The 27,826-nt window shown below is 42.7% G+C and overlaps 1 protein-coding gene across 13 annotated transcripts in view; it reads right to left on the bottom strand.

Moving 5' to 3' along the window:
- The window catches only part of MAST2 (microtubule associated serine/threonine kinase 2), a 295,348-nt gene that overhangs the window by 78,559 nt on the left and 188,963 nt on the right, over nt 1-27,826 (bottom strand). For 10 of the 13 annotated variants that reach the window (XM_053244173.1, XM_053244182.1, XM_053244169.1 and 7 more), the window contains 4 exons: nt 27,333-27,408; nt 16,010-16,030; nt 4,267-4,345; nt 2,423-2,577 (listed from right to left, as the gene is read on the bottom strand). In XM_053244173.1, coding sequence (XP_053100148.1) covers nt 2,423-2,577; nt 4,267-4,345; nt 16,010-16,030; nt 27,333-27,408 — 331 coding nt within the window. The remainder of the gene's footprint in view (nt 1-2,422; nt 2,578-4,266; nt 4,346-16,009; nt 16,031-27,332; nt 27,409-27,826) is intronic. The other 3 variants (XM_053244171.1, XM_053244172.1, XM_053244174.1) reach the window with 2 other exon arrangements.

Raw genomic sequence — 27,826 nt, 5'->3', positions numbered from 1 at the left:
TGTTTTAAATGATGTTTGTTTTTATGTTTTTTAAACTAGTTGTACACTGCCCACAGCCTCTTGATGGGCTGGTTTATAAATGTAAGAAATAAATACAGACATACATACATTCATGATGAGACTATGTGATGGCCTTATTTGCTTTGCAGCCCGTTTCTAAAGCATTAAAAATTGAAGCATAACACCTTGTGACATTAAGACTGAAAAGATAGAAGTTTAGTGCAAATTGTGGGGCGGGGACGGGGAGATTAACACATAGGAATTAACTAACAAAATAAAAATTCCTATCGAATAATTAAATAATGTAATTAAAATGGTCAGTGATGACTTTTTCTTACATTTCAGCACAGACCCCCACCAATACAGTATTATTATTACTGGACCAATTTTAATGACTAATTTCCATGATTAACAGTGATCCTAAATATCAGCCACAGTTTAACTGTTCGCAATGTCAACATATCAAATTCCATACAAGGTTGTGCTGGTGTGACTGCTGATGCACTTTATCCTAAGAGCTTAGGTGCAGGCACACAAAGCTACAGGACTGGGCCAAAAGTCTCAGATACAAATGTAGAGCTCTGAATGTAAAAACCATCTAGTCACTAACTTCCAAAATAGTGGGGGACAAGTTGGTTTCAAGACCAACAAGTACCTCTTAATTCTTATGCCATTTATCCCCCCAATGATTCCATGAGGTAAGACAGAGAGAAACAATGGCTAATCTGTCAATTTCATGACTGAGACAGGTTTACAACAAAGGCCTCTCACAATCAACCCCAACCTTACAGCACTATCCGCTCCCCTACTTTAGCTGATAGTGCTGCTGTTCTCAGCTTGCTCAGGAGCCAGCAGGATTACTTCTGCCATGGCTAGCTTTTATCAGATTGTTCATACCAAAACACCATTCATAATCCCCAGGTAAATGGAGAGTAAGCTTTCCCTCCTCTTTTAGTTAAGGGGGAAAGAGTTCTGTGTAGGCAGACAGGAGAGGGGCCCTCTGCCAAATTACAATGTGTTGACCTAGTAAGGCCCAGTCACCTTCCCCCAACAATCATGCTTGTCTCAGGGCCCCCCTGCCCATACAATATTTGGAGACAACTATGTGGCCAACAACTTTGGAAGGCCAGATGTCAAGAGAAAAGGAATGAGAACAGAACCACATCTCTCCACATCAAATTCAGCATGACAAAGAGATGGATGAAGGAGACTGTTTTTTTAATTTTCTCTTTTTCTATCATTACATGCCCATATGTTGGAAGGCAAAGACCAGCAGCAGCTGCTTCTATGACTGGCTCTTCCACCATCCTCACACAGGAAATTTCTAAGGCTGGCAGAGAAGTGGCCCAGTCTGTGCTTCAATCATCAAGCAACAGGGATTGCAGAGAAGCATGCCTCCATCGCTGGCTTTGTTTAGCCTGCAGCACCAGCCTGGCAAGAAGTCCCTTTCTCTGCTTCCTGTAATATCTGCAGTCTAGACTTCGAGAGGAGGAGGCAATTTCAGCGAAGCCGCTGCCAGTCTGTGAAGACAATACTGAGCTAGATAGACCAATGGTCTGACTCAGTATATGGCAGTTTCCTATGTTTCCTATGTTGGTTTGATAAAGAAGTCATCATTCATTGTGTCATCATTCATTGTGTCATGAGAGCCAGCATGGTGTAGTGGTTAGAGTGCTGGACTAGGACCGGGGAGACCAGAGTTCAAATCCCCATTCAGCCATGAAACTAGCTGGGTGACTCTGGGCCAGTCACTTCTCTCTCAGCCTAACCTACTTCACAGGGTTGTTGTGAAAGAGAAACTCAAGTATGTAGTACACTGCTCTGGGCTCCTTGGAGGAAGAGCGGGATATAAATGTCATCGTTGTCGTCATCATCATCATCATTAGTGAAAGATTTCCTGTAGGCTACTTTTAGTTATTTCTGTGTCCTGCTAACCAGTGACGCTCAGAAAGTAGGGTGGGGAGACTGCTGAAAGTAATTTCTGGTGTATGCGAGCATTTTTGACCTGAGTTTTTAGCTACAGCAATAAATAATAACTACGCCACACAAGTTAAGGTGGGTCAGGCAGCATAATCACTCAACAAACTCAGGTTAGAAGAGAGGGTGGAGAGAAAAACCACAGATATTTTTGTAGCTCGGTGCTGGAGCAAAGGGGCACATGATGGTGGAGGGCTTTTTGGAAGCGAGGAGGGCCATGCATTGAATCCTGACATTAATCATACAATACAATCCATGTTGCATTGGCAGAAAGATGAATTAGGGGTACTAGAGGGATTCAGAGATTCTAGTGCAGCAGAGCTGGTCAGCTCTCCTCTGCTTGGTTAATAAAAGGTATTGATTTAACTGTTATTCTGTTGGAAACTATGAAAAACTAGGAAAATGAAATAGTCTGTGCATGCCAGAAGTAGGCTGTAAAGCTCACCTAAGACTGCGAGATCGGGGGCGCATAGCTGGAGATTGACGTCCTTCCTCATCAGTTATGCTCTCTGTGCTGAAATGCTTTGTCAGGAAGTGAAGTTCATCTGCTGTTGGCTGAAAGGGCAGTTGGTGTAGCTTCTCCTGAGATGAACATGACGACTAAGAACAAAATACACATGAAACACCCAAGATGAGGCAAAGGACTTGATAAGTATACACCCACCAAATTTATTTCTTTTTTATTTCAAGAAGAAAAGAAACATGCTTATGAAACATTTAGCATTCTTTCACTAGTTTTCCTCTAAGTGAAGAACACATGCCAGAAGAAGAGCTTTAGAGAGACCCATGGTCTATTAGTCCTGTGCTCTAAAAAGACTGCATTGAACAAGATCTAAATAAAAGGCTTTCTATAAAAGTATGGGAATATTGTTCAACTGTTTCTCTCTCTCTTATGTGTACACACACATTCTTTAAAAATAACTGTTTCAAAAAGCAGTTCCAGTGGCTCATCACTAGACAAATTACATAAAAACATAGCATAGCGATAAGTACTGGAAGGGGTGGAGTTTTTGCCTTTATGGTTCAACTGTCATAAGGATAAGATCTAAGTAAAGCTTATGAAGGTTATTGTATTGTTAAAGAAAAGTGGTAAAATTGCAGAAGAAAGCTGTGAAGGTTATGAGGGAAATCTTAGGGCTCCTTCATGCATGCTCATTCATCATTTGTTGACATCAAATGTTGATCTGCCTGTCTGAATGAGCCACCACAGATCAATCACCAGACAGAACTTTCATATTACCTGACAGGAAAACAAACACCATGCTGTTCACCAGAGATAGTTCACACATTCAGCTAAGAGTAATCAAGTGATAAGAGATCAAATGATATACATGAGTGTTCAAACTAGACCTCAGCATATTAACAAGAGCACACACTAGTCTTCTGCTAAAGTATTCTGCATGAATAATTTAAGCTGAATAATGAAGTTTCAGTTTTGACTGTTACTGTAAGAATGGTTTACACTAAGTATTTGAAACAGTTCTGAAGTCCCACTATACATAAGAACATATACAGAAACAGTGACTGCCAGATTGAAAAGTTACACATGATAGGGAGGACACACACACAAATTAGAACATGGATTCCATTAACTAACTACTGGAATTTAAAAACAGAAATATTGCTAATTAATCAACAGTTAATAATAGTGCTTCATGAAGCTTTGGAGGCCTATTTGGCTTTGGGCCTATTTTGGTACAAAACGAAATGCCACTGGTGACCAAACTAGACATAACCAAGTGCATGTCCCCCGCCCCCAGAAAGTTGTCCTTCAGCACCTCCAACTCCCACCCCTAAATGCAGGACAAATATATTTGTGATACATAAATATCACAAATATAATTGCAGGGCAGGGAGCAGGAGACATAATACTTTCCTGTATCTTCAACTCCCAGTGATGAGGCAGCAAGGAGTGTCTTCAGTGGCTTCCATTTTAAAATGCCTTTTGACCCCTTGAATTCTGCTGGAGGACTGGGAATGCCACAGATGCTCCTGGGAATTATAGGCTTTTCTGAGGACTGCAGTCTCAAAAAAGACTAAAATTCCAAGGAGCACTTGCACCATAGCCAGGTCTCTAGGGGAATTAAAGGGAGGTTACATTGCAAGCCATGGAAGACACAAGAACAAGGCTGCAGGAGAGCAGCCCATTTCCTGCCTGGGTCTGGAATTACTGTTGGGGGTAAGGGGCTGAAAGAGAACCAGTAGGTCTGAATCAAACTGAGGACCCCTTCAAAGCACCAAAGCAATCCCTGATTCAAACAGGACAAATAATGGTGAAAACTGACTCACTGAAACTGTTGAACTGGGAGTGTTTGTTCCATATCCAGATGAAGGAAGGGAGGCCAGGGACCAACGACGCCCATCTGTCCTAGAGAAAGATGCAAGCAATATTAAATTAACATTTGGGGAGGTGTTTGTAAGATTTCTTTTGCTTATGTAACACATATGTGGTAGTCAATAGTCAATATTTTTACTCAAGGCATCACATTCCTGGTTGGCTATGAGGCAGCAATAATTATGTGCCTGAGAAAATGGGTTGCAGGCTGCCCGTTGCTGACCCATGGCATAAGTTTTTTGGGTTGATTTAAAAAAAAACACAGTTTCTCTATTTTATATACATTTCATTTACTTCAACACATTTTTGGCATTTCTTCCAATGTCAAACACATACCAAATTCTCAAACAAATGAATGCCAGGAAATTCTATTACTTTCCTCCAAACTCACATTTCACTGAGTAAAAAACCTTGTGCAATTTTTTTAATTTTTTTTTTTTTTACTATTTCATGGCAATTGAAAATGTAGAGAAATCTTGACACTTTAGAATTTTATGATTTATTGACTGAATATTTTCATAGACAAATTATTTATCAATTAGAAATGCAACTTTTCCATAGACTGATGTGAAACAAACTGATCAAAAGTAACTTGATTTAAATAAAGCAAGTGTGTGTGTGTGTGTGTGTGTGTGTGTGTGTGTGTGATCTGCATTTTGACTGTAGGTGATCACTGTATGAATATAGCCACTACCCTATGTGGCTTTAAAAATAGACCGGAGAGATACATATATTACATCCAGGTTTAGAGGTGGTATGCTTCTGAATACCAGTTGCAGGGAAGTAATCATGGGAGAGGGCTATTTGCCTACATAATCCATTTCTGAGCTCCCCAAAGGCATTTGACTGGCCACAGTAGAAATCCGGATGTTGGACTTAATGGACCTTTGGTCTGATCAGCCTTCTTAAGACTGATCTTCTTAAGTTCTTATGAGGCAGACTCAGGTTTGTCCTGGTCAAGAAATGGTTAAAAGGATCTGTAAGCTGCTCTAATTGCAAACTTGCAAAAAGCACAATAACTCTTATTCACTGTGGAATGCAGGCTGGGGCCCCTCTGTTATCTCTAGATAGCAAGGCGCTAGCTAACGCACCTTCAAGGACACATCTGGAAAGGGGAGTGAAATAGTTTTAACTGTGTGCAAAGAAAAGAGGAGGAGGGATGCTTAATAATAGTTAGTATGGAATATTGTCTGATTGGTAATAATTGTAAAATGAAGATTAAGTGATGCTAACCAATGAGGATTGTATCCACTGTTTGTAAATTAATGTGAGTATAAAAGCTGAAGTCACGATGTAATCTGGATCTCAGGCTTTGGAATCTATTCCACTGAGATCAATTTGCTAGCAATAAAAATCTGCTTTTTCTCAATTGCTGGTGTCAATCTCTCACTCAGAACCGGGGGGTGGGGGTGGTTCTGCTACACTTAAGTACTCTCTAAGACTCAATTCACACAAATAGCTGCTCCACGGAAAATCCACAATACTGATATTTTTCATACAACACAAAAACTTAACTGAGCAAACAGGCATACTTTGCAACTTGATGCTTTAAATATCTTCTTAACATAAATTAACGCTGTTGAACTGCTACATCCCATGCACACCCAACATATACCTGACTTTTATGTAGCCCACTTATATTGGGATTTTCAGACTTCAAATTTAAGATCACTTATATTTGGGGTTTTTTCCTAAACCTATCCACCTGCACTACAAACAAGGTAACTATGGAACTAGCATAAGCTGTAAAGTCTGTATAACACAATCAGCACACTTCCCACACCACATTATAGCTGATGGTGATGGCTTTGTTGTTTATTTCCTGCCCTTCTAATGTATCACTATACTGCCAGATCAAAACTATGTGAGGCTCCTATGCAGATACACTCTTAAATGAGGGTTTAATTAATCTTTATGCTCACTGTAACTTCAATAGATAAAACATAAGTTCAGTCCTATAGCTGAGATTTGCTTTTGTTTGTTTAATATATCTGAACATAGAAAGTTGTAACAGGTACTATACACATATACAGTTTGAGGAATGGAATCATGTCGGTGACATTAAAAAGTTATGATTGGCAAAACAGAGTTATGCTAACAAATGTTTGAGAAAGTGAATGCATAGAAAGAAACAGAGAGGCAATTTACTGTTTGAGAAAATTTCTAGAGATTTCTAACTTTCTGCTTGCATATATTAGCAATGTTGCAATTGCGATTTTAGTAAGAAATGAAGGTTTGTAACATTCAACATGTTGAGAGTGACCTTAATCAAGTCAGTGGTGAATAGATCTTAGGAAGGCTTTTGGTAAAACAATTCCTATTCGATTTGGTCTTTCAAAAGAAAAGCAGCTATAACCATGTAAGGAGCAAGTTTTCTAGTCCATCTATTAGACTTAGTTTACATTTAGTTCATCCTATCCCTTAAGATTACGCAACACAAAGCTTTTAAGAATGCCTTCATGCTTCAAGCACACTATCACAAATATTTAAGCAGCAGTTAGAGAACACATGCTGCAATTAAAACCCCATGTAGACAAGTTTTTTTTAACAGAAAGATTTTCAAATTTCACTATTTTTCATTGTATCTCACCCCAAATGTCAAATCTACCACACACTCAACTGTCATTTGGTTGACAGTAAAAATCACCTTATTAAAGCTTTACCAAGATTATATAGAAAAAGCAAAATCATAAAATACCTGCCCATTTTCAATGAATGATGTATTTAAAGACACATCAGCATTTTCAGAACAATTTGCATTTCCTAACATTAGCATATTTCAAAGCTATAACTCAGATATTCAGAATCTTTCCAAAACTGATGCCATATTGGAAGTACATAAGATAATCAAATGGCATAGCAGGATGCCATAAACATAAGGGCCATTTCACACCATAAAGCTTTAGAAAAGGCACTGAAAACGGTTTTAATGAGTTGAATGCTTTATGAAGAAAACTGTATAGCATGTAGCAACTTATCATACAGATCCCCACCAGACAGCTTGTCTCCATGTAGTCCCAAAAAATATTGGAAATACTATAAAGACAAAGCATGTAGTGGTGGGGCCAGTATACATAGCAAAAGGAGATGCACAATAAAGTTCCTTGGGTGGAGCTCCTGCCATGCAGGCCTTTATATGGCAACTCTGTAATTAAAGGCAGCCACCTAATGGTGCAATGGGGAAATGACCTGAATAGCAAGCCAGAGGTTGCCGGTTCGAATCCCCACTGGTATGTTTCCCCGACTACGGGAAACACCTATTTCAGGCAGCAGCGATATAGGAAGATGCTGAAAGGCATCATTTCATACTGCACAGGAGATGGCAGTGGTAAACCCCTCCTGTATGCTACCAAAGACAACCACAGGGTTCTGTGGTCACCAGGAGTCAACGGCACACTTTATCTTTATTAAAGATTAACATCTTTTTTTTCCTGTTGTCTGAGCCTCCTCCTGTTTATCACTACCTTATTAATTAATTAATTACATTTATATGCCACGCCCACCTCAGCTCTGGGAGGTGCACAGCAGCAAAAATAAAACCTGTGAATCAGTCCTTTAAAAACAATTACATTACAAAACAATTTAAAAACCAGTTTTATTATTATGTAAAATATTTTATACCTCCCAAAATTTGTGCAAAGTCCAGTTGTACAAAGTCTCTGGGAGGTTTACAACAAAAACCACTAACAATTAAACAATTAGTTTAAAACCATTACCAATTAAAACATTTAAAACTGTTTAAAAAACCTGGGAGAACAAGCTAAACAGATAGCTTTGTCTGTGGCCAACAATGAACTCAAGCTATGGATTTCTGCTGGGAGTGCATTCCACAGCCCAGGAGCAGCTACAGAGAAAGCCTGCCTGAGTTGCCACCAGATGTACCAGTTGTAATAGGAGATGGTCCTCCTCACATGACCTTAACATGTGGTGAAGATCATGCAGAAGAAGGTGCTCTGTGTGGGATAAGGGTGAAGGTTTATTGGTATTTTTAGTAAGCTCTGGTTCCATGGGGATGGAAAATAGGTAATATGCTTTCATCACTACATCTTCAACCATACGCCAAATCTGCCAAAAGCGGGAATTCTACAGTTGTGGCAAAGGGTTTCCATAGCAATCTCCTATAAGGTCTTTATTTATTGATTATCAGGACATTCAGATTAAGAGCTAACACAGTCAAGCACTCAGTTCCTTTGCTGATTTTTCACTGGCAGCTTATTTAGTCTGTTTCAAATGTTAAAATATCTGTATTATTAATTCTCCAAGACGGGCCATGCGTGGGGATGTGGTAGAAAGGAGGCAATTGGCTGACGGAGTTTGCAAGCAGAAGCACCTGATTGGGCAGTGGGGATTCCATATGCAGAAAGGGAGCCTGTGAGAGCAGAAGCACAATGGTGATTGGGCAGTGGGGATTCCATATGCAGATAGGGAGGAGGAGCCTGTGGCACTGTGGTGATTGGGCAGTAGGGATTTCCTATGCAGATAAGGAGAAGGAGCCTGTGATGGTTAAAGTCAGTTGGAATGCAACTGTTACTGAGGCAGCGGTGGGATGGCCTGGCCCTGGCCTGCCCAATGGGGAGAGCTGCAGGGGGGAGCGAGCGAGCGGGTGGGCGGGCGGCGGGGGGAGGGCGAGCGGGTGGGCAAGCTGGGGGGGAGAGTGAGCAAGCTGGGGGGAGAGCAAGCAAGCTGGGGGGGAGAGCGAGTGAGAGCGCTGCAAGGGGTGCCACAGGCTCAGTGCACAACTGCACAGATGCTCTGAGCGGGGTCAGCTAGTTTGGTTATATATGATATATTTTAACATTTTAGAAAGCTCAAGTTTAATAATTTTGTTCTAGAAGGATTTTAATTTGTGGGGTAATTGTGATTATGTATATGTGGTAGATGCTGCATTTGTACAATAATTATTATATTATGTTTTAGAACCACCACCACCCCCAAATTGAATAAAAACACTCAGTTTGCTCAGCACTAGCTTTTACTGTACTGTGGCTGATATCCAGGCTAACAATGTCCTAGTGTAATGAGCTTGCTGAATTGTGCAAAGTTGTGGAGCTCCACGATATACCTTAAGAGATGAAAACTTTAAACCAGATTCCTTAAGGGACAACAGATAATTACATACATCTTGTACAGATGGATTAAACGCATCAGACCCATGCAGGGAAGCAAAGGAACAGAAATGAGTCCATTTGTGATCATATGACTTCCATGTGGACTGCTTTCTAGCAGCAACCAAAAATTCCTTAAGTCTCAACAGGAAGTCGGCGGGACCTTCCATGCTGTCAGATGGAGGGATCGAACATCCGGGTGGAGCACCCATCCCTTTTCCTGTGACAACAGGTCTGGCAGGACAGGTAGGCGCCTCCAATCCACCGCCAAGTGCCTCAAGGCCGGAAACGAAGGTCTCCTGGGTCACCACGGGGCCATCAAGATCACCCTGGCCTGATCCACCCTTAGCTTGCGCAGGACCCTCGGAATGAGAGGAAATGGGGGGAACACATACAGAAGTGGGCCCTTCCAAGACAGGATGAAGGCATCGCCCAGAGAGCCTTCACCCTCCCCTCCTATGGAGCAATAGAGGGCACATTGTGTATTGTCCCGGGAAGCAAATAGGTCCAGAGTCGGGACTCCCCAACACCACGGTGTAATGCCCACTCATGGGAGACCACCGTCATTCTGCTTAGAGTGTCTGCCTGAACATTCAAGAAACCTTGTATATGAATCGCCTGAGGCAGTACCACATGTGCCACCCATCAATGCCAAATGTCCAGAGACAGAAACAGAAGACTCTTCAAGGGCGTGCCACCCTGTCAATTGACGTAGTCTTTCACCATCATATTATCTGTTTGTATCGTCACTACGTGACCTCCGATCATGGGTAAGAAGCCCTTGAGAGCATTGAAAAAGGCCAATAGCTCCAAATAATTGATGTGGCGAGTCCTTTCCTTGGGGGATCAATGTCCATTCAGACGAAACCCATCCAGAAGTGCCCCCCAACTGAGCTCAAAGGAATCCATCATAACCACCCAATGAGATCGAGGGGCCTGAAAGGGAGTACCGACACTCAGGTGTCGAATATCCATCCACCACTCTGCTAGAGCCTGTACCCATCAAGGGGGTATGAGCTTTAGATGGCCCAGATCCTGAAGGGGATTGAACACGTCCAGACACCATCTCTGAATGATGTGCATCTGAAGATGCGCTTGAGACAGCACATACATAGTAGCCACCATGTGAGCCAACAGGTGCTGTACTGAGCACATAGTTTGTGGACCTCCAGCCAAGAAAGCCACCGCCAGCTTCCAGAGAGTATCTATACGGCCCATTGGAAGGAATACCTTTTCCAAGTGTGTCGAATATCAGCCCAATGAACTGAATCCGCTGGGTCGGTTCTAACTGAGATTTTCTGAAATTTATTTGGAACCCCAGGTCCTGTAGAGTAGCCACCACGATCTCGAGAGCATCCAGGACCGCACACCTGGTGCTCGCCAAGATGAGCCAATTGTCTAGCTACGGTAGCACCTGCAATCCATGCTCTTGCAGGAAAGCCACCACCAGGGTCAGACATTTTGTAAAAACCCTTGGTGCCATCATAAGGCTGGATGGCAAGGCCTTGAATTGATAGGGGATCCCCCTGATCTGAAAATGCAGGAAGCGATGATGCTGAGGGCAAATCGTTACATGGTAGTATGCATCTTGTAAGTCCAGGGAAACCATCCACATGTTTTTCCCCAATATGGTCATGATGGTCAGTACCGACAGCATTCAGAACCACTTGTAGACCAAACATTTGTTCAGGGCCCTGAGGTCCAGAATAGGCCGCTGACCGCTGTCTGGTTTTGGCACAAGAAAGTACTGGGAATAGAACCCGGGGCTGTCTGGGTTGACGACCTTCTTGATCGTGTCCTTTGACAGGAGAGCAGCAACTACCTGGTCCAACTCCGGGGTACAAGGAGTCACCACAACACCGGACACCAGCCGTGCCCTGCAAAACTCCAGGGCATAACCCAAACAAATGATTGTCAGGACCCACTAGTCTGGAGTCACCATGTCCCAGCTCGCGGGGAATGGGGCCAGGAGGGTCCTGAAGCGCCCCGAGCCATTGCTTCTTTTGGAAGGTATTCAGGCACTGTTTCTGAAAGGCCAGTTTATTGGGCTGGTTGCCCGACTTTTATCTTGACTGGAACTTGTTGCCATGAAAGGCTGTTCCGAAGAAAAGGTCCTTCCATGGTTGATAAGGTGACCACTTGGCAGTTCTCTGTGCTTTGCTAGCTGGTGAAGCATATGACATGGAGAGCGCTGTGCTCCTCAACTTCTGAACCTTCTGGAGCATATATATCATCAGTCTGCTCAGAGAAGAGACTAGAGCCCTCGAAAGGCAGGTCCTCGACCCTAGCCCGGGCCTCGGGCAGTCCCGATGAACACAGCCAAGTGTGTTGTCTGAGCGCCACCAATGTGGCCATCACCTTAGCCGCACATGCCAACAAATGTCGGGCTGAATAAAGTTCCTGTTTTGCCACCTGAACGCCCCCACGGAAAAACGCTTCTGCCGGATCCCTCTTGTCCTGTGGGAGGAGATCCAGAAAGGGACCCATCTTTTCCCACAAAAAGTGGTTATATCGGGCGTTATAAGCTTGATAATTGGCTACCCTTAAGTGGAGGGCCGAGGCTGAATAAAGTCTCCTCCCGAAGGAGTCCAATTTCCTGCCTCCTTTGTCGCTCGGAGTTGACTGGCTGTGATCTCTGGTCTTTTGCAAGGACGCCTCCACGGCAATAGAATTCGGTGTGGGGTGATTTTTCAAAAAGGTCATATCATCCTGCAATTGCACCTGGTAGAAATTCTCCAAACGCCTGTTTGACTAAGAAAGTGTCACCAGCTTCTTCCAGTGAGCCCGCATAACCTTTAACAATGCTGAGTTCAGGGGCACGACGGCCGGTACCTTGGCATCCGAATTGCTAAGACTGAACGACGAGTCCAGTTCTCCCTTCTGCTGGTTATCAAGGCTCATGCTCAAGGCTGAAGCCATCCGGGCTACATAAGTGGAGTATAGCGTGAGGTCCTCCGATGGGAAGACAGGTTTTGAGTCAGACTGTAGGTCAAGCGGGGACGAGCCCAGGGAAATGACTTCAGAGTCCTGGGAGCTAGCATCACTCTCATATTCGGGCTCCTGCGGAGCCAAAGGGTCTTGAGCCATGGGCATTGAGACCAAAGAGGAGCCCAGTTTGCTGCCTGGTTTATCCGGTATCGAAATGGAAAGTTCTTGGACAGGCATAGTAGCCTGATGTACCACTGGAACTGAAGGGGGCGATTCACGACACTTGTATTGATCCCTAGAGGAGTGTTGCGGCGAGTGGGAACATGGCCTCCCTCATCATTACGGGTTTTCCATACATGGGACCTTCTGAGACACGTGACTCATAGCGGAGTTGAGCACAGTCCAAATAGTCAGACCCATCGTCAACTCGATACCGATCTCACGATCCAGAGTCCTGGCACCATATGCCATAAGAAGGCTCAATGTCAACCAAGGGAGAGCGATATTCCGCTGCCCAGTATTGATCTGGACAAGATTGATCATGACGGTCCCAGGACCGATCCTATCCATCAATGAGCATTCTTCCGAGCCCCCATGGGCACCACAATCTCCAAGAGGGACACTCTCTTGGTGCTTTCGAGGGGGAGACCGGTGCCTAGGCAGCCACGATGCGTCTTCTGCGGGCTTGGTTGTAGAATAGGCCTCTTCTGATGAAGCATAACCCGGTTCATTCGACGTCACCCAACGTTCCCTACTCGATCTAGCCCGATTGTGGGCCAAGTCCAACGACTCAGCAGCCACAGGCGAGCTAGGCCTTGTTGGCACCGACAACTTCTGTATAGGATGATCCGAGGTCACTTTAGTCTTCTTGGCCACAGGGGCCTCTGACACAGGAACCTCCGCTGTTCTCTTCTTCTTGGGTATAGGAGGGAGGTCAACCCTGCCGGCAAGTCACAACTGAGAAATAATAAATAAATAAGATGGATCCCTGTCCCCAAAGGGCTCATAATCTAACAAGAAACATAAGATAGACACCAGCAACAGTCACTGGAGGTACTGAGCTGGGGGTGAAAAGGGCCAGTTACTCTCCCCCTGCTAAATGAAGAGAATCACCACATCTTTGCCAAGTTAGCAGAGGTCTTCCGAGCGCACTGGCTCTCTCAATGCCGTTGAAGCCCGAGCGGTAGAGAAGGCCGATACCAGTACTGGAGTTGGGTTTTCGGCCTCCACAGGAGCAGACACCACACATTCCAATTGTACCGATGAAGTCATTTTTACGGACCCCTTCAACGATGAGGCTTCTGAGGAATGGAGAGCCAGGTCCCACAGGGCTGTGCGTAGGTGAGAAGCCCTATTTTAGCGAGCCTACTTTGTGAACTTCTAGAAGTGAAGACAGGTCTCAACAATGTGGGATTCCTCCAAGCACAAGAAACACTCGGTATGAGTATCGGGGGGAAAGATCTTAGATCCGCATTGAACACATTTTTCAAAGTTCATCGTGCCCGGCATAAATGCCGAAGGCCAGTTGGCCACCATGCTCCACCATGCTCCATCCCGGCCAGGATCGTAGCTCCGAGAAAGGGAAAAACATGCAAGAAACAAAATGCCATTGAAAAAACACTACTACACGAAAGAAATAAAGAAAGGAAGGAAGAAACAAAATTTTGTAAAGAAGCAGGGAGAAAACAACAAGGGAACTGTTAGATCCTACTCGTTGGCGAGCTGTAGACTCCACAATGTTTAGTGAAGCGTGGGTGAAGAAAGACTGAGGGGATGAGGAGTGCCGCAGCCGCATATAGCGGCTGGAGGCGGGGTTCCTGCCCAAAGCAGGAGAATTGAGCTTGTTAGGTTCCAATAAAGTCTCTGCACAGGGACATACCCTATTTGTGTAGAACACAGAGACCACATCGAAGAATCTATCTACGTGGTCACTAAGAGTCTACACCAACTGGACGGCACTTAAATCAATTACTCAGTGGGGTTCAGACAGCCTTGGTTGGCCTGATGGATGACCTCTATTGGGGAATCGACAGAGGGAGTGTGACTCTGTTGGTTCTTTTGTATCTCTCGGTGGCATTCGATACCATCAACCATGGTATCCTCCTGGATCGCCTGGGAAAGTTGGGGATAGGGGGCACTGCTTTGCAGTGGTTCCACTCCTATCTCTCAGGTAGATTCCAGATGGTGGAGCTTGGTGACAGTTGCTCCTCAAAACAGAAGCTATTATATGGAGTCCCTCAGGGCTCCATTCTGTCACCAGTGCTTTTTAATATCTACATGAAACCGCTGGGTGAGGTCATAAGGAGATTCAGTATGCTAATGAAACCCAAATCTACTTCTCCTTTTCATCTGCATCACCAGGAAATGGCATTCATTCCCTAAATGCCTGCCTACAGGCAGTAATGGGCTGGATGAGGGATAACAAATTGAAGCTGAATCCAAGCAAAACAGAGGTGCTCATTGTAGGGGTTCAGAATCTGAGAAATGAGTTAGATCTCCATGTGCTGGATGGGGTTACACTCCCCCGGAAGGAGCAGGTACGCAGCTTGGGAGTACTCCTGGACCCAGGCCTCACCCTGGTATCTCAGGTGGAGGCCATGGGCAGGAGTGTTTTCTGTCAGCTTTGGCTGATTTGACAGCTGCATCCATTCCTTGAAGAAGGTGACCTCAAAACAGTAGTGCACCAGCTGGTAACCTCTAGGCTTGACTACTGCAATGCACTCTACATGGGGCTGCCTTTGTACATAGTTCACAAACTACAGTTAGTTCAGAATGCGGCAGCCAGATTGTTCTCTGGGGCAACCTGGAGAGACCATATTATGCCTGTTTTGAAACAGCTGCACTGGCTGCCGATACGTTTCCGGGCAAAATACAAAGTGCTGGTTATTACCTTTAAAGTCCTGAATGGCTTAGGTCCATGTTACCTTAGAAAGGGCCTTCTTCTGCATGATCCTCACCGCACGTTAAGGCCATCTGAAGAGGTTCATCTCCAGTTACCACCAGTATGTCTGGTGGCAACTCATAGGTGGGCCTTCTCTATAGCTGCTCCTGGGCTGTGGAATGCACTCCCTGCAGAAATCTGATTTGAATTCTTTATTGGCTTTCTAGAGAGCCCTCAAAACCTATCTGTTTGGCCTGGCCTTCCAGGGTTTTTAAATTGTTGTAAATCGTTTTAATCTTGTAACCTGGTTTTTCAGGGTTTTTAAACTGTTGTATTTAATTGTTGTTGTTTTATGGTGTTTTATAATCTGTGTTAACTATTAATTGATTTTAATTGTTTTGTTTTAATTGTAAACCGCCCTGAGACAGTTTGGAAAGGCTATTCAATATTCAATAGAAAATAAATAAATAAATAAATAAATAAATAAATAAATAAATAATTCTACTATTGCAGTCTCTCTTTTTAACATCACATTGTAGTTGTTTGTCAGCTTCACTTCAAGATGATGATGTGCAGAAGAGAAACTATTTTCTTTTTTAGAAGGAAACTTGATTAATGTTAAAAAAAAGAAGTGTTTCATTTTAATTGGCAAAATAGAATGCCTACATGCCTAAATGGGGTTACAACAGCACATCAACCCACTAGGAACACAGCATACTACAAACACCATGCAAAAGCATTCAATTTGCAGTCAACAAAAACATATATGCACTGTACCATTACCTGTCTGCCCTGTGTCCATGGCTATGCAAAAGAAACAACACCAGTAGTAAAAATTGGGAGCAAAAGACCAAACATGATATCTTTGTAAACAGAAAATGAAAGGCACATATATTATTCATGTCATTTCCCCAACATAGAACACTTCCGTGGTTTGAAAACTATGCATCATTAATTTGCATTGCAATAACTCAGAAATCACTGGAACAGTTGAGATTTCTCTGCTCTTGTTTCTCCATTTTGAGATGTGCTCAGGGTTTTTGTTTTATTTTGTTTTTTGTATTGAAAATAGCCTGTTCAAAACATGAGGAGGTTTAAAAATTGTTGAACAATACTTCTCCAATAAGCCAAAATAGTAACTTTACAGAACATAGAAGGTAATTCAAACACTAGACAAATACACATTTGCTTAACTGGACAACACACCAACAAAGGATAACTACAGCAATCCACTGCTACTTAATTGTGGGGGTGGGGATCAAAGTGGCAAGAAGATTGTGTAGGAGACCTACACAATCAATGCAATATAAGAGCAAAAATTCTATCCAGTTAGAACATGACAGTGCACTGCTCTTTCCAAGGCAGAGAAACCTGCTCCCCTGCCTCTTATTCTGGCAGGGCTGGTCTTGCCTCTGCCTCTTGGGGAACACATGAGATGACTTAAGGGGTTCGGATGTTGTGGCTGTAAGCAGACTGTGTCATAGACAAAAGCAACTTGGACAGCATCATGAGTACATCATGAGTATGGGACTTCCCACTATCATGAGTACAGCAAGGGAGAGGGTGCACAACCAACTCCTGAGACTAGCCATGGGCCTTGCACCCAGTGGGAACTAATATAATGTTAGCAATAATAGTGCCAAAGAAAGCTATACTGGTATTAGTGGCAGCAGACCCAACTTTGGGATCTGCTGCAGTGACACTAAGTGTGGCTAAACAGGTGAGTGGGCAGACTTTGGGCTATAAAGGATTGTTGAGCTGCACAAGCTTGTTTTGAATGCAGCATACTGCAGTGTCAGAAAGGGATCCTTTGCTGTGATGATTTTTTTGGGGGGGGGCTGCACTGAGTACAGTGTGGGAGAATGTTTGCCTCATAGCTTCCTTTTTCTGTAGCCAGGTTTTTGGGGTTCCCATCTCATATTATCAAGAATATTTTGGATAATCCAGGATGGTCTTATGCAATAGCTACTAAGCATTGAAAGCCCCTTGAAAGAAGTATGGTTTGCCCCTAAACACTTCCCTCCTAAATGGCCAGTTCTTCAACCATGCTCTTACTCTAATTAGAAGGCAGGTCCTAGCATCAGGGAGCTTGAAGCCAGAACTGACACTCTGGAGTGAGCCAGAGATAAGCAACAGGATCCAGCAGAGGGAAAGTTTTCATATCAAAGCATTCATTGGGAAAGGTGGGTGAACAGAGTGCATGTCTTCTGCCAGGCTAGTTACTGGAGAGACGTCAGGTAACAGCCACCTCTTGTCCTCTCCCACAGTGCTACACTGCAGGGAGCCTGATTCATATTTCAGGCTAGTGACCCTAGCCTGGCAGGTTTGCTTACAGTTGAATGTTTGCTGGCAAGAAATAGGGAAGACAAACTGATATGTAATTTCATTTACTCCTTGTAGTAGGATGGGATTGTTGATCTGCGATTGCAGATACACATAGAAGGGGGCTCCTCCACACAAGCACTTATTTGTGGCCAAGAGCATTTTCTTATGAGCCCACAGGAGGGCATGTACTTTCGGTGCCAGCTTTGAATCAGCACAAGTTGACTGCATTAAATGCCTAAGGAAGCACTGTATGCTTCAGAATTAGGATTCTACACATCCTGATTCAACAGAACATGAACCCACATTCACAAAATGATGGTTGTATACCTTGGTGAGAAACTAGCCTGTCACCAAGTCTACACATGGTGGGGTCTGTTTACAAGCTCAATGGGACTTTAAGCCAATTGAGACCTGATTTCAGATTTAATAATCAGCTGGTCAGATGTACTCAATAGAAGAATGTGAAAAGGTGCCAAGAATCCTAAAGAGGTTAGGAGAAAAGTGAACATGGACCTAAATATCACATTCGCATCAGAACTGAAGAGATCTCAATCACTGACTGGTTCACCTTAAAGATAGAATTGTGTGCTCTTTTCACCACAGAGTTACAAGTTATTTCTCACTTATCTGTGAGGCTTTATAACCTATGGGGTTACACTTCCGCTGAAAGATCAGGTACATAGCTTGGGAGTGCTCCTGGACCCAAAGCTCTTCTCAGGTTGAGGCGGTGGCCAGGAGCACTTTTTATCAGATTCGGCTGATATGTCAGCTACGTCCATTTCTAGAGGTGAATGACCTTAAAACAGTGGTACATATGCTGGTAACATCCAGGTTTAACTACTGCAATGTGCTCTATATTGGGCTGCCTTTGTACGTAGTTCGGAAACTGCAGTTGGTACAAAATGCGGCAGCCAGATTGGTCTCTGGGACAACATGAAGGGACCATATTACTCCGGTTTTGAAAGAATGGCACTGGCTGCCAATATGTTTCAGGGTGAAATACAAAGTGCTGGCTATCATGTATAAAGCCCTTAATGGCTTGGGACCAGGTTATTTAAGAGAGCGCCTCCTTTGTCATGGAACCTCCCACCTTTTACAATCTTCTGGAGAGGTCTAGTTATGGTTGCCACCAGCTGATCTGGTGGCAACTCAGGACTGGGCTTTCTCTGTGGCTGCCCCAGGGCTTTGGAATATGCTCCCTGCTAAAACAAGAGCATCTCCTTATATGTTTGTTATCAGGAAGACCTGCAAGACTTTCCTGTTCTCTCAAGCTTTTAATTAGAATTTTAATGATTTTAATAATTTGTTTTATATTGTTTTTATTGTGGTTTATGTATTTTAACCTGTGATTTTAATGTTGGCATCTGTGCACCGCCTAGAAATTTACGTATCAGGTGGTATAAAAATATGATTAATAAATAAATAAATAAATAACCTGAAAGATAGAAGAAAGGATTTAAACAAGACTCGCCCCCTCCTGTGTGATGTCTAACATGGGTTAAAACAGAAAGGTTAGGGGGTCATGGTGAATACTATGAGGTAGCTTAAGGGTGAATAGGGGACTTGAACAGGAAGCTCTTTAGAGCCTGCCAGATTCACTGCCCCAGAATTCTTTGGCTCAAGGGGTGGTGGTGCTACTAAGCTCTTCTTGGGCACTTTAAAGATGAATGGATGGTGACAGACCAAGAGATTATCTACAACTGCCTGATGCTCAAAGACATGAGTGTGGTCACCCAAGCAAGGAAGCCAAAGGGTCAGAGTCACCACACTGGTGCACCTAAATGGCTAGCTAGGTAACTAGGGCATTTTTTGCAGATCAAGTTGTGACTTTAACGCAAACAATATCTTGCATGTCCTACACACCTTAATTTCTGGGTCCAGGGGCAAATCCACTTGGTATTACCTGCATCTCTTCCCCTTTTAATCGAAGTATTCACACCATGCTTGAAATGAAAGGGAAGCACATTATGTGGAAACTGTTTGTAATGAAACTCTGAAAACAGTCCCTTTCCAGTGCAGAATGCCCACAGGTGTGGGCAATTTGCATTGTAAAGTGAGTGAGCGGGAACTGCTTAACACCAGAAATGCTTTCATCATTCCATACCCATGTTTACCTCACAAACATGGATGTGTAAATATGCAGGAGTAAAGGCAGCTGGAGCAGAGATGGGGAGAAACAATTAGCAAGGCAAGGATTCTTCAATGGAAATTGTCCCCTCTCAGCAGCGATTTGCATTGGAGAAGATGCTGTCATGGCTTCCTGACATGCAGCTGCAGTAGAAGATGTAGGTGCCCCACAGCAGCCTGGACAACTTCTGAGTTCTCTCTTTTACTGTTCAATTCTAAATAATGCTACATTACAACAGATACAAGAAACATGCTTTCCTCAGAGATATAACTTCTTCAAAACTACATTAAATGTATGTGTAAGCTGCTAGAACAATTTTATTAATACTGAGATTTAGATATGATTGTGTAAATTCTGAAATATAGTGACATTTACTGGAACGACTTAAACACTGCTTCCTCAGGCTATTAGTCATGAATCTTCAGTAAAGAATGCCCAATATCTGGACTGGTCAGAACTATTGCAATGCTGAATATACTTACAATATATTTAAGCTACAATATACTTAAGGTGGTAGTTACCAGACAATATTGTTGCATATTGTCAGTATTTAAAAGCTTTAGGAATGCATGATATTTCAGTATTTTCAGATTCCAGTGGTATAGTATATCATATCTTTGTATTCTGCCTTCTTACTAGAACCACAGTCCTGTTTGTTTGTCACTGTAGAAGATTTGCTCCATAATCAAATTGCATACTATTACCGTATTACACTACAAAGGGTGAGGAATGAATGGCAGGCAGTTTTTGCATATATGCCTGTAAAATGAACACACTGCATTCAGCCCATGAAGGTACAAGTATCATTGTCCCAAGCTGAAATCTACTTTCACTGGACTTAACACAACTTCTATATCATTCTGTACCTTTATTGGCATCACATGGATACCGCTTCTCAGATCCAATTGACAGGCTGGTGGCACTTGTCTGCCCTGTGGTTATGGGTTCTTTTCAGCATGCTCATGTGAAAATGATCTTTGGTGAAGTGAGGGCTTCCATGTGCATGCTCGACTTGTCCGTCCTAGCTGGTAAGGGCAGGTGAATGGGGGAGACTGGAGAACTGGGTCAGAAGGGTGTTAAATACATCATTGGCTGAGGTGTGTGGCTCTATTGGGTCTAGAGCAGGCAAAGATGTGCCCCTACTGAAGAAACCCTCCCTAGAGCCTCAGATTTTAGACAGTTGATCTTCAATTTGTCATTCTTGGACAAAATGTTTGAGCATGTGTTGGTGACCCAGTGCAAAGGGATTATTCATTATTCAATAAAAATGCTAATATTATAATGCCCTTATACAAACCGATGGTGTGACCACATTTGGAGTACAGCGTACAGATCTGGTCACCCTATCTTAAGAAGGGCATTGTAGAACTGGGAAAAGGTGCAGAAGAGGGCAAACAAGATGATTCAGAGGCTTCCTTATGAGGCAAGGCTACAGCGTCTGGAGCTTTTTAGTTTGGAAAAGAGACGACTATGAGGAGACATGATGTAAGGTGCATAAAATTATGCGTGGAGTAGAGAGAGTGGAGAGAGAGAAAATCTTCTCTAACTCTCAACACACTAGAACCAGGGGTCATCCCATGAAACAGAATGCCAGAAAATTTAGGAACAACAGAAGAAAGTATTTTTTTCACACAGTGCATAATTAATCTATGGACTCTGCCACGAGATGTGGTGATGGCCGCTAGCTTGGAAGGCTTTAAAAGGGCCTTAAGCAAATTCATAGACAGGTCTATCAATGGCTACTAGTCTGGAGTCTCTTCCAGTCTCAGAGGCAAGATGCCTCTAAATACCAGTTGCAGGGGAACAACACTAAGAGAGAGGGAATGCCCTCATTTCTTGCTGTGGGCTCAGAGGCATCTGGTGGGCTACTGTGTGAAACAGGATGCTGGACTAGTTAGGACTTGGGCAGGGCTCTTGATCCATCAGGACTGTCTTCATGTTCTTAAGGGATACCTATATTAAACTGGTTATCTCAAACCCTTTCAGTCTAGCTTCTGCTTCAAGTTTAGAACTGAAACTGCATTGGTCATTTCAGTGGATTACTTACACCGGAAACATGCTTGTCGGTTCTGCTGGACCTGTGTCCAGATGTAATTCACCATACTCACCTTCATCCAGCCCATCAACATGTCCAGACACCAATTCAAGATTGTCACAGCCTCTCCCAATGGGGATGGTACAGCTGGGTGTCATACAGCTGGATGGCACCCCACCCCAAATCCTTTACTAGTGGTTTCATACATCTGTTGTACAGCATTACCGACAAGCTAGAAATTTGTAGCAGTGGGATGCCATAAACGAATGACCACAGCATCAAGTAGGAGCGCCCCCCCCCCCGCACTATCTTCTAGAGCCTACCTGACAGGTAGGACCAGAACTGCAAAGCAGTGCCCCCTAATCACAATCCTGCCAGGTAGTTCAGAAGAATACCATCAGTATCAAAAGCTGTTGACAGGTCCAGTGGAACCAACAGGGATGCACTCTTCCTGTCTAATCCCTGACATAGATCATCCACCAAAGCAACCAAAGCTGTTTCACTTCCAAAACTAGGCTAAAACACCTTGTTCCAAAAAGGTCATTATCATACATAACTTGTGCTATCATGACATGCAAAGGTCTTTTCTTTTTCCTCTCTCTCAATCTTCAAATTCACTCAAAACATGTCCCTTAGAATTCCTTCAAAATCCCCTGTACTCTACTATAGTAGCTGCTCACTCACAGTAATGCTCCCTGCTCCACAGGGAAAAGACTCCCCATCTTGCTTGCTTGTTCATTCCTCTACCTGGCTGTATTCATCTTACTCAGGCAGGCAATGGAAAGGCATGACCAGAAGGAGGAGTGAGCAAGTAAAGTGGGGGCAGGTTGCTCCTTTCCTTTCCTGGTCACATCCATCTGGGTCAGGCAGGAGGTGGACCAATGTGACCAGAGGTGGGCACTTTGCTTGCCCATTCCTCTTCCTCGTCATGTTGAAAAATTACCCGCGTCAGGCAAAACACTTAAATTTCCTGGTACCATGGTGAGCTGGTGCCTGGGAATTGTCAAGCCCTGATTTAAATCACATTAAGTGTTTTTATTGATTTCCCCTCAAAATCAAATATTTCAGCTGAACTACTTGACTATTTAAAATCTCTAGACTACATAGTAGGAAATTAATATGATAGGGTTTTAAAAAAAACAAAACAAAACTGGCTGACCAAGAGTAACATGTGCTGGTGGGGGAGGAGGAGTGATTACCACCAATCTCCCCTACCCTGTGAAGCCCACTGTGCTTCCTAAAAAATGTCCTTGAGGATCACACAACCCTCAGGGACATATTTTCAGGAAACAGTGGGCTTCATGGGGAAGGGGAATTGGTGATAATCGCTCCTCTTCCATAGTGCCAGCTCAGTGTTAGTCTGGATACCTAAGTATATAGATAAGATAACAATCTATTCAGGGCCTTGGGGAAATCTGCATAGCAGTGTTCCCTGTAACATGGAATCCCAGATGTTGACAACTACTACTCCCAGCATCCCCGCTGCAATCGTTTTTGGCTGGGGATGCTGGTAGCTGAGGTCAATGGCATCTGGGATTCTCTGTTACAGCAGACACTAGTGCATAGTAAAAATTTTGAGAAAAAACTAAGCTAATGAGAAAATTTGCTTGGGAATTAAAAAAATTCCAATTCATTTTTTTCTGGAAAACTCACATCTCTGCTTGTGAAGATGCTAAGTAATCAGAGCAAGAAATGCTTATTTTAAAACCTTGCTGTGTCACTTCAAAAAGGTCACTGATACAGCTTCTGGGATATTGGCAACCCCTGCTTGGCAACCCCTGCTAACTTGGTAGAGAGACACCTTTTAACATGGTGATTCTCTTTATTTAGCTGGGGGAGAGTATCTGGCCCTATGCACCCGCAGCACAGTGACTGCTGCTGTTGTCTATCTGATGTGTTTTTTTAAGATTGTGAGCCCTTTGGGGACAGGGATCCATCTTATTTACTTATTTATTATTTTTCTGTGTAAACCACCCTGAGCCATTTTTGGAAGAGTGGTATAGAAATCAAATCAACACACACAACAACAACAACAGCTTTGTTACACCCAAAACCTAAACCTTGACACAAATTGTATGGATGTACATGTCATGGTTCACAGGATAGGTGCTGTAGGATGAGGACTGACAGTCGTTTTGGAAAATGGTGACCACAGCCTTAAACCAATATGCTCCTGATTTTTCTCTCTACAAACCAGGTCTTATACTTTATACAGGTGGAAAATGCTATCAGGCATGAAATTCCTTCAGAGGTGTATTATGTGTAATAGCAGCATCAGTGCTCACAGAATTCAAATGAACAGCCTATACCTGAAGACCTCTGCCGAGTCCATCTACTCCTAACAGAGCACAGAAACAACTTGATAGAAATCAGATCTCTTAATTAATAGAGATCTCTAATATGGTTTCCAATCTTGGACTTTGGAGCAATCCAAAGGATACCATGAACAGCTATAGTCAAACATCCACCAGCAGTTGTGTACAGCTCCTTACTCCCCCAAAGATGGTATTAAGCCTTATTCTGTATTTGGAAAGCATGCACTTATTATGGAATGAAGAATTTTCTAAATGGGTAGTACTTAAAGCAAAAGTGGCTAGCTGGTAACTTTTTAGCCGGTCTTGTTGGTCCCTCCTAAATTGTACTCAATATGTGGTAAAAATATTGCCCTCATCTTTCTTATTTATTTATTTATTTCATTTATTTCATTTACACCCCGCCCAAACTTACGTCTCTGGGCGGCTATTTTCAGATGTAAGGAAGAAGAAAATTGTTTGTATTCCACATTTTAATGTTACATTTATCTTTAGGTCTTCTGTCTAATGCCCCAGCTACAGCTACACATACATCCTCTACAACTGTCAGGCTCTTTCATCTGTTTCACCAGCTTTATTGTGGAACCTGACCATCTGCAAGTATTCCATTTGTGTGGCAAAATACAGTCCACACAAGTTGGATCACTGCCTGGAGAACCAAGTGGTTCCTTAGAACATAGAAAATGGCTTAGTTTTTAATCTGTGCCCTGGTTGCTTTGGGATTAACCTGGATTATACTTTGACTTTTCAAAGTTTATCATAGACAGCAAATAATTTTGGTAAGTGAAATAATTTCTCAAGTTAGCTGGATTGATATAAAACAAAAATGTATCTGGGTCATTGCATCTTGTATTACAGCAGTGGATCACTGCCCACCATCCTCAAACTATGGCTGAAATTATATGTTACATATAATAAAGGTAAAGGTAAAATGTGCTGTCAAGTCGATTTTGACTCCTGGCGTCCACAGAGCCCTTTCTTTTGGTAGAATACAGGAGTGGTTTACCATTGCCTCCTCCCACACAGCATGAGATGATGCCTTTCAGCATCTTCCTATATCGCTGCTACCTGATATAGTACTAGCAGGGATTCTAACCAGCAACCTTCTGCTTGTTAGTCAAGTATTTCCCCACTGCACCACATATAACAGACTGTTCCAAATAACATTTTACTGAATGCAAGTTTGCATTAAAAATGTTAATAATCTTACCTCATGGCTGTCAAAAACTCCACCATGCCTCTCTGCAATGGTTAAAATAACTTATCAATGTCCCGACATTATGACTCCCTTGCAAGTGGCAGTCAATAATGGGAGGTCAAGGCAAGGAAGTTTTACCATGACATCAGAACATGATGCAGCATCCAAGATATTATGCAGAGAGAGCAGGGAATTAATTATGTGGCTACTGTGTGATTATGTAACACACAGTTCCAGCTGTAGCTGTGGTCAGTAGTGGAGGACACGTGGCAAAGTACAGTCCCAATAGCAGGTTTTTCAGTTGTTTTCAGACCTTGAATTCTACTAATATATTTGTTGAAGCACACCAATGCTCCTTTCCTTAACCAGTGGGTAAATGTGTGTGCCAGCACAACAGAATGACAGCTTAATAACATGCTGTTTCTAGTTAGCTCTCTGGCAATAGCATAATAAAATAACCAACTGTGAAAATAACTATTATTTTTCTTCACCAAGGTCATGGTCATGTAAAACTGTCCATTGTTCACAACTGCTCAGCAATTGATACATCTTCTTACTCTTTGCTGCAGCCCAACAGAATGTATAGGTTTCTTCACTTAGCATGCTCACCCTCCTGGAGAAAGAACGCATAATCTATTTTCTTATGTTTCTGTTGCTAATACTCAGGCTTACTGTATCATTCAAAATACATTAAGGCAACTCTCACATTTATGAAGCAAAATGAACATAAGGATGTCAAAAAAAGTAGAGACGGTAAGGCAACGTTGAAGGTACAAGACAATCAGTGCTTTCCGGGCCAGAGTTGACAATGGCACCATAGGATAGTCCAACTTTGCATTTCAGCCATGATTAGTTTTATTAATTAATTTATTGTTCAATTTTTATATCACCTTTCATAAGGCATCCCAAGACAGTTTACAAAAGTTAAAATAAAATAAAACTCCATTTTTAAAATGACATTTAAAACCTTAAAATCAGTTACACAATAAAACCATAACACACCAAAAAACAACCACCATAAAAAAGACAGAAGCAGGAGGGCTGAGAGTTCCAAGTGTATATAGCACTTAGTTGTTGAAAAAAGGTTATGCCATTTGGCTAGCTGGATAACTAGCTAATTGGAACTGCCTAGATCTGGTGGAAGAGCCCTGCAAGTACTGGAGCTGACTATTTCCCATGATATTATTTTTGGGGGCAGGAACTAGCCTTTGGGGATAAGTAAGATAAGCCTATAGAGGTGACTTCCTAAAAGGCCCTGAAAATTTTGGGCACCAGTTCAACACTTAGTTTCAGGCTCCACCATGCCCAAAAGGAATGGCTACGTGTCTAGAAACCCACAAGCAATGGGTCTCCACCTACTAAATGAGCCCCTGGTGGCGCAGTGGTAAAACTGCCTCCCTGTAACCAGAAGGTTACAAGTTCAATCCTGACCAGGGGCTCAAGGTTGACTCAGCCTTCCATCCTTCCGAGGTCGGTAAAATGAGTACCCAGAAATGTTGGGGGCAATATGCTAAATCATTGTAAACCGCTTAGAGAGCTCCGGCTATAGAGCGGTATATAAATGTAAGTGCTATTGCTATTGCTATAAACATCCTCCAAAGTTTAACTGATCCGCTGGACTGGGCTAGTATGGAGGCTGCCCCTAACAATCAAGCTGGGCAGGTTAAGGCCAAAGTACCAAACCAACTATAAGTATGGGAAATAAAGCTGTGGCCTGTTCACCAAGCTCTGTGCATCAGCTCCTTCCATTCCCACTGCAGAGTACAGGAAAAAGCAACTCAAAAAGCAACTTTAAAACCCAGTTGCTGCATCACTTTACCATATACTTTCAAATACAATCACAGAAATCCATAATCCATGTTTTTAGAGACAGACACAAATGAACATTTGGCTGAATTAGTCTTGTTAATGTGCATGGGTTTGTTGTTGTTTTAACAATGCCTCAGATTCTGTATGGGAAGCTATGAAAAGTAAACTTTAAAACAGTTATTCAGAATTAGGGAGTCAGTAAATCATATAGGTCCAAATTACTACAGTAAGCAGAAAACATGGCTTTCAGGTGCTAATAATTGCACATGCTAATCACAACAAAAAGTGTGCAAACATACCTACGGGCAGGAACAAAGGAAAAGTGAGAAGGCGCATTTGGAGAGAAATTTCTGGGACTGTCCAGCGGACTTCCACCTGTTTGAAAAAGTACAAAATATGGACATTCATGCTGCATTAACCAACAGTTTTTATTATTGTATTTGATGAGTCATGGCATGCTGTATGAGTACCTTAAAAAGTAAATGTGTGGCTGAAATCTTTTTCACTTTATGTTAATCTAAACAAGTGGATATTTCTCTATTTCTACAGTTGGAAAATAAAAACACTTTATATCAGTATTTAAGCAATTTGACAAAGTTTTGTTTAAGGATTTTGGAAAGGAGCTAGCAATTAAAATCTCAATTTACAAGTATTGAACAATTTTTTAAAAAAATGTGAATCAGTAACAACGTGCATGAACACTCTCATTTGGGATAAACATAACCATGCACACCACTCTGAGCTCCTTGGAAGAAGAGAGGGATATAAATGTAAGTATGTAAGTAAATAAAGT

This window comes from Hemicordylus capensis, chromosome 4, assembly GCF_027244095.1.
Source record: "Hemicordylus capensis ecotype Gifberg chromosome 4, rHemCap1.1.pri, whole genome shotgun sequence".
NCBI lineage: Eukaryota > Metazoa > Chordata > Lepidosauria > Squamata > Cordylidae > Hemicordylus > Hemicordylus capensis.
This window is presented reverse-complemented; position numbering and strand designations above follow the sequence as displayed.